This window comes from Rhinolophus sinicus, linkage group LG03 (assembly GCF_036562045.2).
Source record: "Rhinolophus sinicus isolate RSC01 linkage group LG03, ASM3656204v1, whole genome shotgun sequence".
In the NCBI taxonomy this organism is placed as follows: domain Eukaryota; kingdom Metazoa; phylum Chordata; class Mammalia; order Chiroptera; family Rhinolophidae; genus Rhinolophus; species Rhinolophus sinicus.
The window spans coordinates 688,585-703,698 of record NC_133753.1 but is presented as its reverse complement, the minus strand read 5'-3'; the positions used below and the strand labels follow the sequence as shown (position 1 = coordinate 703,698).

General features: G+C 64.9%; 2 protein-coding genes across 6 annotated transcripts; both read left to right on the top strand.

Annotated features, from left to right (window-relative positions):
- Nucleotides 1-469: 469 nt before the first annotated feature.
- TEDC1 (tubulin epsilon and delta complex 1) lies at nt 470-7,197 on the top strand. Of its 2 annotated transcripts, XM_019747277.2 has the most exons (9): nt 470-722; nt 820-898; nt 1,251-1,453; nt 1,794-1,949; nt 3,012-3,110; nt 4,852-4,992; nt 5,427-5,513; nt 5,928-6,095; nt 6,591-7,197. In XM_019747277.2, exons 1-9 carry the CDS (start codon nt 486-488, stop codon nt 6,912-6,914), a joined length of 1,494 nt encoding a protein of 497 aa, XP_019602836.2. In that variant the 5' UTR covers nt 470-485; the 3' UTR covers nt 6,915-7,197. The 2 variants fall into 2 exon arrangements, with proteins under 2 accessions (XP_019602836.2, XP_019602838.2); XM_019747279.2 differs by lacking the exon at nt 4,852-4,992 and having other exon boundaries at nt 477-722.
- On the top strand, nt 6,591-14,325 carry TMEM121 (transmembrane protein 121). Of its 4 annotated transcripts, none has more exons than XM_074326744.1 (2): nt 6,591-6,725; nt 12,850-14,325. In XM_074326744.1, the coding sequence occupies exon 2, from the start codon at nt 13,005-13,007 to the stop codon at nt 13,962-13,964; it is 960 nt and encodes a 319-aa protein (XP_074182845.1). In that variant the 5' UTR covers nt 6,591-6,725; nt 12,850-13,004; the 3' UTR covers nt 13,965-14,325. The 4 variants fall into 4 exon arrangements, with proteins under 4 accessions (XP_074182845.1, XP_074182847.1, XP_074182846.1 ...); XM_074326746.1 differs by lacking the exon at nt 6,591-6,725 and adding an exon at nt 7,353-10,425; XM_074326745.1 differs by lacking the exon at nt 6,591-6,725 and adding an exon at nt 10,691-10,824.
- The last annotated feature ends 789 nt before the right edge of the window (nt 14,326-15,114 follow it).

Sequence of the window (15,114 nt, the reverse complement as noted above, 5' to 3'; positions counted from 1 at the left end):
CTGAGGGTGCAGGACAGAGGGAGGCTGGGGAGGGTTGGCCGCGCAGAAGATGGACGGGAGGAATCGGGGCCGGGGGTTCTGCAGATGGAGGTTTAGATGGGGAAAGTCACCGGCCTTCCGGGAGGAGCCCTCCGCCCGCGAGCGGCGGGGTTGAGCTGGGCGGGGTGAGGGTGTGCCCCTGCAGTGGTCCCCGCGGGCCCGGCCAGGTGCGCGCTGCGGGGTCCGGGCGCCCCCTGGCGGTCGGGCGGGAGAGGGCTTGGCCAAATATTGCCATTTGGTGCACGGAGGTGAGACGCTGATTGGTGGAGTCTGAATTAGGCGGTGTCCCGTGTCGCCGCGATTGGGCCGCAGAGCCGTCAACGCCGATTGGTCTTCGCTAGACCGGAAGTGCCTCAGCAACGGACAGAACAGACAGCACTCAAATGCCGAGGCCACCGCCCATTGGGCGGGAGTCAGAGGCGTGTCCTGGACCGCGCGGGGATTGGATGCAGGCACAGCAGAGTCGGTACCGGCGCGGTGATTGGACACTGGGACCCGCTGGCGGTGGCGCGCGATCTTGGGAGGAGGACGGTGCCAACTGCATGGGGCGGCGGCGGCGCCGGGTGGACCGGGCGGACGCGGGCGGGGCCCTGCCCGAGGCCATTGCCGCGCTAAGTCGGACGCTGCCCGCTGGGCCCAGCCCTGAGATCTTCCGCCGCGCCAAGTTCGACCTTCCGGAGGCGGTGAGGCCCGCGAGGCAGGCGACCAGGCCCAGTGGGGCCCCGGACGGACGCAGGGAGGCGGCCGGCCCTGCTAATCGCCACCCTTTGATCCCCGCAGGCCCCCGCACTCTGGCGGCTGCTTTTCTGCTTGCTCTCGCAGCTGCGGACAAACGGCGCCTCAGTCTCGCTTGTCCCGGGTAAGCCCCACCCCCTCTAAGCCCCACCTCTGGTGGGCTGTCCACTACGTCACTGGCTCCGCCCACTCCGGCCAACCCCCTTCCCTGTTAGCCCCGCCTCCCCGGTAAAATCCTCTCCGCGCTCTCCATGCGAGGCCCCGCCCCATCAGCCTCGCTTCCTCCAGTAAGTTCTCGTAGGCTCTGGTCCCTCCCACCTCATAAGCCCCGCCTCCAGTTAGCCCTGCCTCCTCATTCTGGTTAAATCGCAACGCCCCTCGGCCTCTGCTTGGGAGTTGTGCCCGGTTTCCTTAGGGGCCTGGGTGGTGTCACCTCCAATGGTCGGTCCCCTGAGCTGACAGTCTCCTATCCCCAGAGGCCCAAGCCCGCTGGGTGAAATCTGCGCTGCGTTCCCAGGGCTACCCCCGTCGGGGGCTGGCTCAGCTCCCAGAGGACGGCTCCCGGGGCAGCCGCGAACTGCTCCTGGCCCTCTCCTGGCTCCTGGCCCGCGGGCCCCTGCTCGAGCTGCTACTGGCCCAGACCCACGTGCGGCTGGGCGATGAGATGCTTGTGTGTGAGGTGGGTGTGGGGTGAGGTTGAGGGGTCCTAGCCCTGGCCGGAACCTTGGGCGCCACCTGCCAGACCCTTGAGGCTAGGCCAGTGGGGGTCAGTGTTGCCATCCTGGCTGCCCCGGTGAGGACTTGGAGGCTGGCCTCTCTGTCCTGGCCTCCTAGGCCCGCATCTCGCCCCCCCCCTTCATGGCAGGGTGGGGTGTGTGCCCACAGGCTGTGGCCCCGCCTCTTCCCCTGGCACCTCCAAGACCCAACGGTTCTCACTCCCAGGGGCCTCCTTTCTCATTCCCCTTCTGGGGTCTCCACTGCAGTGTGGGAGCAGGGCCTGACTCTTGCCCCCTCTCCAGTGTAAGGCCCTGGCCGGCCCCAGCCTGCCTGCTGCACGTGTGGAAGCAGATGGCTGTGTAGACGTCCGCTACCTACAGTGGCTGATGGGAAAGCTGCGGTTCCGCTGGAGAAAGCTGATGGCCAGTCAGCAGGAGCAGTGCTCCCTCCTGGGCAAGGTACTGCCACCTGAGCATTGCCCACCCAGGGGCACTTACCTTCCATGCTCCAGGCGGTCAGGCTGCCTCTCCCTGCCTGTGGCCTGTCCAGTGAGACCCTGAACAGGCTGGAAGTAGGCCTGCCAGGCCCACTTCCAGGCTGGCTGGGCACTGCCCTGGAGTGGCACAGGGCCTGAGCCCAGGGCTCCAGGTGGTCCAGGAGGGGGCCTAGGGCAGCTGAAGCTGGGCATCACTGGGGCAAGCAGCCTGCAGGTTTGGCCATCCTGTCCCTAGAAGCCACCAGAGGCCTCAGGCTCTGTGTCACTGAGCACTGAAACGGGCTGCAGGCCCTGGGGGAGCTGCTGCAGCCTGGGCCTCCCCTTTTCCCCCTGCATTCTGGTTGTGGGCTGGTAGGGCTCAGCTGGGGGCACAGGTGTCCCCCACAGGCCCAGTGCAAGGTTTGGGCTGAGGGGACTGCAGGCTCCCTCCAGTGCAGGGCTCCTTGGTGCTGGGACCCCTCCAGCCCCAGCCGAGGGTCTCATGCTCAGCTGGTGTTTACCAGGACCCCTCACTCCCTTTTACCTGGCCTTGGCTCCAGCCACTCCTGCTTGGGACACGGTCACCTATTAACCTCCATGCCGCCTTTAGGCCTCACCTGGCTGGGGAGCCCTCACTGCTCCCCAGGCCCAGACAAATCACTCTGTGTCTTACCATCAGCCCCACTGGACCGCTGAGCCTGTCCACAGGCTGTTTCACCCACCACATGGGCCTGGCACTCGACGAACTGAGGGGGGAAGGAAGCAGGGGTGCCCCCTCCACCCCCACCCTCCACTGTGAGCCCGGGAGCTTGGTAGGATGGGGAAGCTGTGGGGAGATGCCCAGTGCCCCTCCCTCTGCAGGGGCCACCTGGCAGGCCCTGGGCTGGCCGCCTGCGGTGCTGAGGACATCTGCCCTGGACTGCCTCGGCAAGGTGTGGCCCTCAGCCCCGTTTCTACATCTGAGAGCGGGGCTCCAGGGCCTCTGTCCTGCGCTGGGGGAGACACCCACCCTTGCTCAGCCTGGGCTCTGTGCTGCCCGTTTCAGATCCACTCATATACTCGCGGTTGCCACAGTGACCACAGACTTGGCCACCTGTCTGTCACCGAAACAGAGCTGCTCAGGGACCCAGAGGCCGGCCGGCAGGTGAGGGCAGGACCCAGGGTGGGAAGGACCTGGGTGGGGAACCCAGGCTTTGAGCTGTGTCTATCACGCTCACCACCTTGCTGGTGTCTGGGACAGGCATGTTAGGCCCGTCCCGGTCTCCTAGGTTATCCAGTGCTGTGGGAATGCAGACTGGCTGCTGTCCGGCATGGGCAGGGCCCGAGGGCACCGATGTCGGGGCGGGGCTGGCAGCCAGTGAGCAGGGTGCTGGAATGAAGGAAGACCATTGCAACCTCCAAGGGGACAGTGTTGGCGTCTCGAGCTTGTGCAGGTGTCAGCTGGTGATGTGGGGTGCCTGCCCAGCACGCCCCACACTCTGGCCAGGGGTCCTGGGACACGCCCAGGACTGGCCGTCCCTTGAAGGCTGGGCTCTGGCCTGTCCAGCATGCTAGGCTGGCACCACTCAGCCCCCTGGGTGCTTGGCCAGGCAGGAGGGCTCAGGCCGGGGCTGATGTGGTCCCTGCAGGTCCGGAGCTGTTGTGTTCGTGTGGGGGTCTGCATCCCGTTGTAGGGTCCGTGTGCCCAAGTGGGGACGCCTGCCTGGCCCTTGGTGTCTGTTGGGCCTGTGTCCCTGGCCGACACCTGGCTGGGTCCCACTCAGGCAGGGCTGCGCGGGGCCCTGGAGGTGCTGAGGTAGCATCTGGGTGTCCTGAGGTGCCCTTCGCTCTGTCTCCTTTTAAGGGTGACTTAGTGAGGCCCTGGCATGTTGCCCCTGGTCCCCCTGGGTTGGAGCAGAGCTGAGGCTGCGCTGGCTCCAGCCTGGTGCTGCCTGGGATCCTGGCCTCTGGGGTGGGGGTGGGGCTCCCCTGCCTCCTGGAGGCTGCACCTGTTGGTGCCGGAGGACTGCAGACAGTGTGGCCAGGTGGGCAGAGGCCACAGTTGGCTTCCTCGCACAGTTTCTGGAGGGGGAGCTGGCAGCAGCCTGGACTGGCCTATCTGAAGGGCCTGTATTCCTGGGACAAGTCTCAGAGGCTTCTGGAATGATCTGTGGTTGTGGAGTGCTGTGGAGTGGCTGGGCTGCAGCCTTTTCCTTGCATCCCTGTGCCCCCTCCCTGCCCCAGCCCTAGGGGTGTGAAGGGGACTTGTTTCCACCCCCTCTGATGTGCCTGTTCCTCTTTCCTATGGCCTGGGAGGTGTGGGGGGGTCACTCTGTGGGACTGTTCTTGGAAATGGCATTAACTTTTCAGTGGCCAATGCCCTGCAGGTGTGTGTGTACACGTGCGGGCACCTGCGCTCTGAGTGTGCGGGCACTCTCCCCAGGTCTGAGCCCTCCCAGGCTCTGTGCTCGCCAGGCTGTGGGCTGGTTCAGGCCTCCCTCCAGTCTGCACCAGCGATGGGCTTGCTGGGCCTTTGGCCTGGCATTCAAGGCCGCCCCCATCTGGCCCCTGGAGTCCCAGGTTCCAGCCGCAGCAAGCAGGCCCCTGGTTTCCTGGCCAGCACTCTGGGTTTTCTATGTTGCCAGAGGCAGGAACGGGTTTAGGGGGCAGAGCAGGGGCCCCTCCCTGTCTAGGGGAGACCCAGGGTCATTGATGTGGTAGCCCAGAGTGGTGGCCTGGCAGAGCTCCTGTCTGGCTGCCACACTCTGGACATTTGTGCCTGCCTGGAACATGCTCCCGGGTTCCCAAATGGCCTAGTACCTCTGTCTTCTAGAGGAGCCACAGCAGGTGCCCGGCCTGGGGCTTCTCAATGGGGATAGGGGCTAAACAGTCCCTCCCCATCTCAGGTGGGCCCTCAGGTGGACAGTGCCACCTGCCTCGGCTGCTCCTGGGCGGGGCCCTTAGCCCAGCTTCCCGAGGCTGATGCAGGGGCCAGAGGGGTGGAGTGCACGGCGGTCCCTCAGCCAGCCCCGGCCGCCTGGGTGCAGGTCTGTGGGCACGAGCTGTGCATGCCGGGCAGGGCTATGGTGGGGCCTCTTCCCTGTCACTTCCCAGCTGCATGCCATGAGGCTTATTCTGCCTTTGGGGTTGCAGGTTACAGGGGAGGGGTTTCCCTCCCCCAGAGGTGGCAGGCTCGCGGTCTGCCTCCTCATTTGCTAGCAGCCTCCAGGGTGCAGCCCCCAGTCAGCGAGGGATGTGGATGGAGGTCGCAAGTCAGGCGGCACCTGCACTCAGCCTGACCCTGAGGGGTTAGCAGTGGGGGCCGGTGTAGGGGGTCCCCGGGCTGCTCATGCCTGGTGGTGCGTGGAGGTGGGGCTGCCGTGTGCTGCAGGGAGGGGTGGGTGCGATGGGTGGGGTCTCAACACTGGTGGCCCAGTGCAAGCGGGCTTCTGACAGGCCTGGTTTATGGTTTGCGTTGCAGCTGCTGCGGAGGCTGCAGAGTGAGAATGCCCGGCTGGAGGCTGCCCTGGAGTGGCGGTGCAGGGAGCTGGTCTTCTGGCAATGGATGGTCAGGAAGCTGGGATGACCCCCTTCCCTGGCCTTGACCATAGCGGCCCTGGGGTGGGGTGGGGCATCTTCCCTCTTCCCAGAGAACAGGAAGAGGAGACTCGGGGCCACACACCATCCCGGCCTGCAGCCAGCTTTGCACTCAGGCCTGCAGCTCTGAGTCTGGGGCTCCTTCCACATGTCCATGGGCCCCACCCTGCCCAGCTTCTGGGGAGCCCTGACTTCTTAGGGGTCTGCAGCCTTCCAGAAGACTGGCTTTTGTGCCTCCCTGGCCCCCAGGCCTGCCTGGGTGATGGTAGCCATGCAGCTTGCTGTGTGCCCTGGGGTGGGCATGCCTCCTGTGCCTCCGTCCCGCAGGCTGGGGAGTTGACGCCTGTGCTGCCGCCCACCCTCACTGGGGCCTCTCTCTCTGCAGGACACTGTCTTGGGTGCCTGCCCCCCCGAATCCTCGTGGCCCACATTTCTGCCCAGGATCCCAGAGCGCGGGGCTGATGAGCTGGAGCTGGTGGCCGGGGAGCTGCAGGCCTTGCAGGAGGAGCTGCAGGCAGCTGCAGAGGCCCGGCGGGCGGCCTGGGCGTCCAGGGTGAGGGCTCGGGAGCTGCTGGTGTGACGTGGTGCCTCCTCAGGGCCTCCTGTGGAGTTGACATGGGTTTAGCATAAATGTGGTCAGCGTACGGTGAGGGCCCCCCAGCTGCCTGACGCCCTTGTTGGGGTCTGTTGGCTCGCCCCAGGCATTCTTGTGTGGTCCCTGCCAGCTCCCATCCACGTGGCCTGTTTGACCTGCTGGTGGGCACATGGTCCCCCACCCCACCTGAGGGCAGGGAAGCCTGAGCACATGGGTTCATGGCTGCAGACAGTAGGCATGTTCTGCTTTCCTTTTCTGAAGCATCGTAAAACGGGCATGGTTTTTCCCCTTCACGTCTTCAGGATCCCGGAAGAGCAAGGGCGTCTCCAAGGGCCTGCAGCCTTTGTGCTATTTGGCTGCTGTTCAGGCCCCTCCCCGCTCTGGTAGTGACAGGTGACATCTGCAGTGGGTCCTCACGAGCAGGACGTGGAGTCACTGACTTGCCCCTTGCAGGTTGGAGGCCTGGGGCCGGAGTGGAGTGCCGCGCAGCGGGCCGCACAGGAGGCTGTGGGACAGGAACTGGCGGCTTTGCGGCAGGCCTGGGAGCGAGGCGGAGGCCGGGCCCAGCCCCACGGACCCCACCGGCTGGTGAGGAGTGAAGCCGGGGTGCTGGGGGGCCCGGGCCTGCAGGCTGCTGAGGTGATTGGGGTGCTGAGGAGTCGGGAGGCCTGCTTGGAGGTGACACTGCACCGGCTCCAGGGACAGTGTCGGCAGGAGCTGGCCAGGCTGGCGGAAGCCCTGCCCAGTGTCATCTGGATCCTGCCGCCTGGACGCTGAGGGACGAGGACGTATCCTCCTGGAGTGGGGCACCTCGCTGGGCCTCAGGGGGGCTGATTCCAGGGCTGGGTGGCTGCAGGTCCATTCGAAGCAGCAGGCGTGGGGCTGTCCCTGCTTTGGACAGAGCTCAGCCCCTTCGCCGACAGTAGTGGGGACGGCATGCGCAGTCCCCTCTGAGGAGGTCATGACATGTCCAGTGGGGGGCTGTGGGCATTCAGGGTCTAGAGAGGTCTCAGAAATAAATTGTGCAGGCCTCCTTGCAGGGGCCAGGCTGCTGGCTGTCCCTCTGCCACCCTTTCACTTCTCTTTCAGGGGATGGGAGCGGGAAGGGGACCCTGGGCAGTGGGGGCCAACGCTGCGCTGGGCCAGGGGTGCCTGGGTGTTGGAGGAACTGACATGGCCTGTAGCACAGGGTGGGTGTAGGCCCTGGGGTGGGGGTGGGGAGACGCCACTGACGCACCCCATGCCCCTCACCCTGGTTCCCATCTTGCCACCTGGGCCTGGTGTGTGTGTGAGCGCTGGATGGGAACCTGGGGGGTAGGGGCTCTGGTCCTTTCCTGGGGGTGGTGCCCTGGGGGTGAGGGGGAGGCCACTGTGGACAGAAGGGACTTTGTCCCTGACGCTGCTCTGCTCATAGGGCTTGGCCCTGACAAAGAGCCATCTGTGTCCGGGAACATGCCCCCAGCTGCTGGGACAGCCCCACCCCCACCCCAGGAGGCACAGCCTCAGCCCTGCCTCTCTCACCAGGCTCCCCTCTTCCCAAGGCAGTGGAACCCCGACTCAGACTCCAGCCAGCTCAGGCCTGAGGCCACTCCCAGCCCCCCACCCCCACCTCCCGCCAATGTTCTTTTGGAGGCTTTTCCTCCTTGCCTGGGGTGTGCTGGATGGGCAGCTCTTGGCCAGTCCGTGGGCTGGGAAATGCCTGTGCCACCCTTGCAGCAGTAGTAGGAGCAGTGGCCAGACCAGGCAGTGGCCAGCAGGTCCTCCCTTTCAGAAGCATGTCCCTGACCCTGTCCTATGGGGCCAGCCCCCAGAGAGCCCCTGGGCCTGTGTCCATGCTTCCTGGCCTGGAGCCCCTCCCACCAGTCCCCTCAGCACCACCTCCCTAGCTCTTCTGAAGGGCTTATCACTTCCTGCTGGCTTCAGCTGTGGCCCAAGGCACATAGGACCTGACCCTCTACCTGCAACCTGAATATGTGGTCATGCCTGGACTCCCTGCAGCCCAACCCCCACCCTTCCACCACTGTGCAACTGCCCAGTGGGGCCCTTTTCATTCTGGAAAACGCCCTGCCTTCTGTGGACTGCCATTGAGCCAGGGTGGCAGGTGGCCCTTGGGAATGTGACTTTAGAAATGCAAACTGTTACGGAGCTGTCACTTCATAAATTCACCTGCAGTCATTCCACTTCCTATCACCCCATGTGTCTGTGTGACCAGTTGCCGATTGTAAAGTTCATGAGGGAAAGCCTGTGGGAAGCCTGCAGTGACAGTGGGCTTGGCTCCCACTGTGCCTGTAACAAACTAGTGCATGTTGGGGCCGGAAGCAGCGGTCTGGTGGCCCTGAAGCCCAACCGGCTCCCCAGGCTGAAGTTAGGTGTCTGCAGGTCTTCAGTCCCCACACAAGCTGTCCTCTGACTCCCCTTTTCCCCCTCCACTTCCAGGGTCCCCTGTAGTCGCATTGCCCCCCAGTCCCAGGCAACCTCAGTGGCCTTCCGCATCTCTCCTGTGGTTTCCGTCTGTCTGTCTCTGCGTCAGTCTTGACAGTTCCCACTACCCTCTCCTCCAGTTCTCGGAGCTTCCTTTCAGCGGTGTCCATTCTGTTAACTTTTCTTTTGATCCTTAGTTCTGGTTATTGTTTTGAGGGCTTGAATTTCTGTTCTTTTTTTCCAGTCTGCTCTGTCACATTCATAGTTTCTAGTGGCCTGTCGTGGGCCACAGCAAACACTATTCAGGCTGCATCTGATGGTGTTTTTGCAGTCTGTCTGTTCCTGCCGGCTCATTCCTGGAGCCCAGTTCGAGGGGCACATTGTATTTGAAACATTATTCGGGGAATAAGTTGAGGTCTGCCAACAGAGACACTTTCCCTGGCACCTCCGAATGTGGCCTGAGTTGGAAACGTTTTCAAGTTAAAGTGAGGTCATTTGGGTGGGCCTTCCAGTATGACGTGTCATTAGGAGGGGAGTCACACAGGGAGGCCATGTGGTGTCAAAGTCAGGCAGGAGGGGTGCATCCACAGCCAAGCAAAAGTCAAGGCACACACACTCCTCTCTAGAGGTTCCGAGGGAGCACAAATGACCATACCACTCTGGGCCTGGCCACTGCCCTGAGGGTCAGGAGGGGTGGAGGGTGAGCTCTGCTGGCATCCGAGCAGAGAAGGCCCCAGGGTTTGCTGGACGGGAGGCCAGAACTGGGTGCTGGTGGGGTGTGTGGTGCTTAGAGCCCTGACACAAGCTCACAGGTTTTGACAAAGATTCCTTTTTTTGAGTTTGCTTTTGGGTGAGGGCAGAGGGACATGCTCCAGAAATGGTCCAGGTGGCCTGGGGGCAGCCCCTCCCAGAAAGTAGAGGGAGCAGGCTGCACAGGGCTGTGGTGTGAGCTCAGGGGACACTGCAGGTGTTCCTGGTCCCCTTCCAACCCAGCGTGCTCTCTGCCTCCTGGACCTGCCACGGTGGTCTGCCCAGGCAGGACCCGCATGCCCTGGCCTCCCCTCCTCCCTCCATGCTGCGGGAGGGACTTTTTGAGTAGGGCTTTTGTTCCCTGAGGCTTCCCCTGTGTGTGGGGAGGAGAGAACCACCCCTGTGGGATCTGGGGCCCCTCCCTGGGCACAGAGGCATCTTCTGGTTCTGGCTGCACTTCCTGGAGGGACAGCACGCCTGTGTGGGGGCTGGTATCCCCCAACCAGCTATCTTGAGGGTTCACTCCAATGAGCATCTGTGCCTCTCACGGATAGCTCCTATGGCCTGATGCACCGGCCCCCAGTACGAAGGGGAGTGGCAGATGGGTTACCTGTGTGGGCCCAGGCACCTGGTCAGGGCCTCTGTGTAAGGAGACATGGATGCGTTAAGCTCCACCCCTTTGCATCAGTGGGCTCTGGGTGTCCCTTCACCTCTCTGACCCTCAGGCTCCTCCTCTGTCAGAGGGAGGTGGAAGCAACTCTAGAAAGCAGGGCAGAGAGGCAGTAGGTGCACTCCCCTCCTCCATCCTAGGGGTGGATGGGCTGGGATGTAGGTGGGGGGCTCTGTGAGGACAGGCTGGTGACTCTGGTCAGAGGAAAGAAACCTGACCCTCCAAACCCTAGTGTGCCCCCTGGATGGCTACCCACTGCCTGTGTCCTCCACACTCAGAAGACTCCTGGGAAGGCTGGAGAAATCCGGACCCAGGCCCCCACCACGCTTTTTGTTGGGTTCCCATCGAGGTCCAGGGTGCCACCTGCATCAGCCGGCATCAGCTCGGCCTACACGTCCGGGTCAGCTCCGCCGGCAGGTTCAGGGTCCCGCAAGCCGCCTGTCGCGGGTGAGGGGGGTACTCTGGTGGGCGGGCTGGGTGGGGGCTGCAGCGGAATTTCAGGGCGCTAGCAGGACTGAAGCGCCCGCGGGGCGGTTCTCTGGCTGTGGGTGAGCAACGGTGACAGGAAGACTTCCTGGGCCTGCGCGTGGACCCTTGGGGTGTCCAGCTCCCCAGTGCCACCGGTGCCCGGCGACGCTGCTGCGCAGTGCTGTTGCCGTGGCAACACTCGTCGGACCCCCATCCCCGCGGGCGGTGGGGCGCGTGGGGCGCGGGGCGGGGCCTCGGGCAGGGGCGGGGCGGGGCGGGGGGCGCAGCGGAACTGACCGGCGGCAGAGCGGCGGAGGAGCGCGGCCTCGGCCCGGCGGAGGCTTGGCGGGCCCGCCGGGCGCAGCATCTGGCCGGCGGGTAGGCGCGGGCAGGGAGGGCGGCTGCCTCCGCGGAGCGGGGTGGGGGCCCGGTCTGGGCGATCCCACTGCCGGCCGAAGGGGCGGTGGGATGCGGGGTTGAGGCCTGGGCCGGGTGAGCCCGCGGTGGGGCTGAGGAGCGGAGACGCAGCCTGCTGGGAGCAGCCCAACCCATTCTCCGCCCTTGGTCCGGTGGGAGCTCACGGCCCTTCCCTCCTCTCTCGTGGGCTTCGTTGGGGGTGGTCTCGGGTGGGGGCTCGTGCGAGGGGTGGGCCGCGGGGCGCCCGAGGCTGCCAAGTCTGTGAGGTCCCGGCTGAGGGGCATGCAGGGGACAAGCGGCGGCACAGGACTACCAGGGCAGGAGGGCCTGGACCGGTCCCAGGGAGAAGCCGGGGCAGGGTGGGGGAGGGGTGATCAGGCCAGGCTCTGGCTTCGCGGGCAGGAGCCCGAGCTCCCTCAGTGCGTTCTGGTTGGGAGGGGGATCTGTCCCGACACTCTCAGCCCTCAGCCCGGGTTTGACGAGTGACTGAGGGACGACGTAGAGTGGATGCAGAGGAAGGGGGTGGCGGTGTGGCGGCTCTCTGGCTATTTGGTTTGACCAAGCTCGGGGAAGGAAATTCCCAGGCCGCCGCTGCTGCCATAGGAGGCCCAAGTGTGGGTGTGCGCGCGCGCGCGCGCACCCTTGATCAAGCATATCCACCCAGCGGGGCTGAGAACAGGGTGGGTGTGTGGGTGCGGAGCAGGAGCTTACGGAACTGTGGAGGGAGAGGCACAGGCCGATGACCCCAAGGCACCCTCTACTCAAGGTGTCTGCGCTCTCGAGTTATCCGGGGTCCTGTGTGTGGCTGCAGGGACCCCTGGGAGCAGGGTGCTGGGTCGGGGGCCCAGTTGGAAAAGGGCTTCCTTCCCTTGTCAGTGGAGACCGCGTTGTCATCAGGGGCAGGCCGAGCACTGGCTCCACAGTCACGGGTGACATTAAATTTTATGTCTTGGTCTAGACAGGGCAGTAAACAGAGCCGTGGGGACTGGGGTACTGTGGAGGGGAGAGGAGGGATGTAAGCCTGGCTGGAAGTGAGCCTGACTTCTGAGTGGGTGAGAGTGTGGGAGCCTCTAACGTCCCCAGGGTGTGAACTAGCCCAAGTGTGGGACCTGCGGCCTGGTGTGATTCCAACCAGCACAGCCACGACAACCGGTGCCAGGGGTGTGAGAGGTTCAGGGGTCTGCGGAGCCCAAAGGGGGTCCAGGTGTTCAAAGCGGAGGGCGAGCTTTGCTCGATTGCCATGAAGGTGTTGGGGAGGGAGCATAGGGGGCCCACTCCTTCAGTGAGCAGGGTAGCCGTGGGTGTGCTGACCAGGTGCAGGGAAGTGTACACTGCACACACAGCAGGCGATAAGGCAATGGGGATACATGGGGGGAGCAGGGTACAGTCCGCTTGCCGTTGGGGGTTGGACCCGAGGGGAGGCTGAGTCGGCTAAGGCGGGGGGTAGGGAGGCATGGAGAGGCTTATGGGATAGGATCCTCGGAACTTGGACGATTCTCAGTCCTGGATCAGAAAACCTGGGTCCCAGGATGGGGCCTGGGGCCTGCGCCCGCCTCCCGCACTCCCCAAGTGCGAGTGCGCAGAACTGGGGGCACAGGCCCGCCTCCCAGTCCAGCGCGGCGCTGGGGGAGAGAGGTCGCCCGAACCCCTACGGGAACGGCCTCGGACATGGGGCCCAGGCCACTAGCGCCGGAGACACGGCGGCGTGGGCCCAGCAAGGATGAACCACCGGTGTCTGGGGACGCGCGCGGCGGGGAGAAGCCACTTCCATTCCATTTCCTTCCGGACGGCGGCAGGAATGAGCATTCGGGTCTCAGGTGGGGCTGCAGCGCCCCCTGGAGGCCCCGCGGCCGGCTCCCGGTCCCCCCCCCCCCCCCCCGGCGCGCATAGGCGCGTGCGTGCCACACAGGTCTCGGGGGCATCGCGGGGGCCGGGTAGGAAGGCCATCCCTCAACCACAGCCTGACTCTGTCTCTAATCTCCCCAGGTTCCAAGCTCGCGGGCCAGGAGCGGTGGCGCCTTCGGGGCGGCTGAACAGGCCCTGCGGCGCCATGCCTGCGGGTTGAGCGCCGCGGCTGCCGGGCCTCGTCCCACCACGCGTGGGGGCCGCGCGCGCCCAAGCCGGGGTCCCGGCGGCCCACCATGGTGCTGCCGCCCCCGGACCGGCGCCACGTGTGCCTGACTACGCTGGTGATCATGGGCAGCATGGCGGTCATGGACGCATACCTGGTGGAGCAGAACCAGGGCCCGCGTAAGATCGGCGTGTGTATCATCGTGCTGGTGGGCGACGTGTGCTTCCTGCTGGTGCTGCGCTACGTGGCCGTGTGGGTGGGCGCCGAGGTGCGCACGGCCAAGCGCGGCTACGCCATGATCCTCTGGTTCCTTTACATCTTCGTGCTGGAGATCAAGCTCTACTTCATCTTCCAGAACTACAAGGCGGCGCGGAGGGGCGCGGCCGACCCGGTGGCTCGCAAGGCGCTGACGCTGCTGCTGTCCGTGTGTGTGCCCGGCCTCTTCCTGCTGCTCGTGGCGCTCGACCGCATGGAGTACGTGCGTACCTTCCGCAAGCGCGAGGACCTGCGCGGACGCCTCTTCTGGGTAGCGCTGGACCTGCTGGACCTGCTGGACATGCAGGCCAGCCTATGGGAGCCGCCGCGCACCGGGCTGCCGCTGTGGGCCGAGGGCCTCACCTTCTTCTACTGCTACATGCTGCTGTTGGTGCTGCCGTGCGTGGCGCTCAGCGAGGTCAGCATGCAGGGCGAGCACATCGCGCCGCAGAAGATGATGCTCTACCCAGTGCTCAGCCTCGCCACCGTCAACGTGGTGGCTGTGCTGGCGCGCGCCGCCAACATGGCGCTTTTCCGCGACAGCCGCGTCTCAGCCATCTTCGTTGGCAAGAACGTGGTGGCGCTCGCCACCAAGGCCTGCACCTTCCTGGAGTACCGCCGCCAGGTGCGCGACTTCCCACCACCAGCGCTCACGCTAGAGCTGCAGCCTCCGCCCCCGCAGCAGCGCAACTCTGTGCCGGCGTCCCAGCAGCTGCATGGCCCGCCCGGCCGCCCCCGCGGGCCCTCGCCCACGCGCGACGCCCTGGAAACATGACAGGGCCCTTGCGGCTCCAGGGACGCCCCTGGGGCGCAGACATTGGCCGGTGGGGCGCGCAGTTTGCATGGGATGGGGTGGGGGCGGCTCCTCACGGGCCAGGTGCAGCTTCTTCATCTCAGGGACCCCTCGGATCAGGCCGCCCCGCCTGTGGGTCGGTGTGTGCGCCTGGCCTGCAGTGCAAGGGCCCTCGGGGCCTGGGTGGGAAGGGAGGACGGTGGCGGAGGTCTGGTCTCTGGGGGCGGGGGGTGTCCCTTGGTGGTGGCCCCTGGCTCAGAGTTTGGGGTCAAGGAGGCCTCTGTCATTTTAAAGACTCGTGTTTACAGTTTCGTATCCAAAGGTTCACGTGCTACCTGTTTGCTGCGTCCTGGGGAGGGGCTGGGAGGAGAGGGTGTGAGTGAATAAAGTGCTGGGGCTGGGTCTCCTGGGAGGGACCATTGCATCTCTGTCCCAGAGACACCTTCCCTGCAATCTCATTGTCCCCACCTCCAGAGGTTCCATAACCCTGACTCCACCCTTCCTGTCCCTCACTGCAGGGTGTGCTGGCCCATGTCCCTCCACCACAGGCCCAGAAGTGTCCCCAAGCCCCTGGTTCTGCTCTGGTGCCCAAGGGCTCCCCTAGCTCATGACAGCCAGAAGCCCTCTGGGATCAGGTCCCAGCTTTGCTCTCGGGGGCCATTGCAGCCTTAGGCCAGGAGCATGGGAGCCTGGTTACACCTCACCTGGGCCTGGCTGTGGCCCAGACCCCATGGAACCCACAGCAACCCTGGCCCAGGCAGCGTGGCACCCTGGTGGGGCAGACAGGACACGACACTGAAGCGCATGTATAGGTCTCATGTGCACTTGTGATGTGACCTGGGGGTGGGTGTGGGAGGTGTCAATTGCATCTGGGGAGACTGTTGACATGGCTGGCTGAGGATGGTGGCTGGGTGATGTCTGCACGTCTGTCAGGTGGCACAGAGCATTGTGGAGCCCTGTGGCTCTAACACATGTTTACTGCATTCAGCTGCACTTCCTGATGTCAGGGCCTGGGTCCCTGACACCAGTGTCTAACCAACTGCTCCCAGAAGGGCGGGAGCTGGGGCGCAGTGGGGGATCCTTTGGGAGAGGGCTAACAGCAGTTCAGGGCTTGGCTGAAAGGTCACAGGGG

Excerpts from the sequence above, each read along its gene's own strand:
- TEDC1 (XM_019747277.2), top strand. The coding sequence starts at position 486 with ATGCAGGCACAGCAGAGTCGGTACCGGCGCGGTGATTGGACACTGGGA. Across the intron at positions 899-1,250 it reads CTCAGTCTCGCTTGTCCCGG|AGGCCCAAGCCCGCTGGGTG; the intron begins GTAAGCCCCACC and ends TCCTATCCCCAG. Across the intron at positions 5,514-5,927 it reads TGGTCTTCTGGCAATGGATG|GACACTGTCTTGGGTGCCTG; the intron begins GTCAGGAAGCTG and ends CTCTCTCTGCAG.
- TMEM121 (XM_074326744.1), top strand. The coding sequence starts at position 13,005 with ATGGTGCTGCCGCCCCCGGACCGGCGCCACGTGTGCCTGACTACGCTG.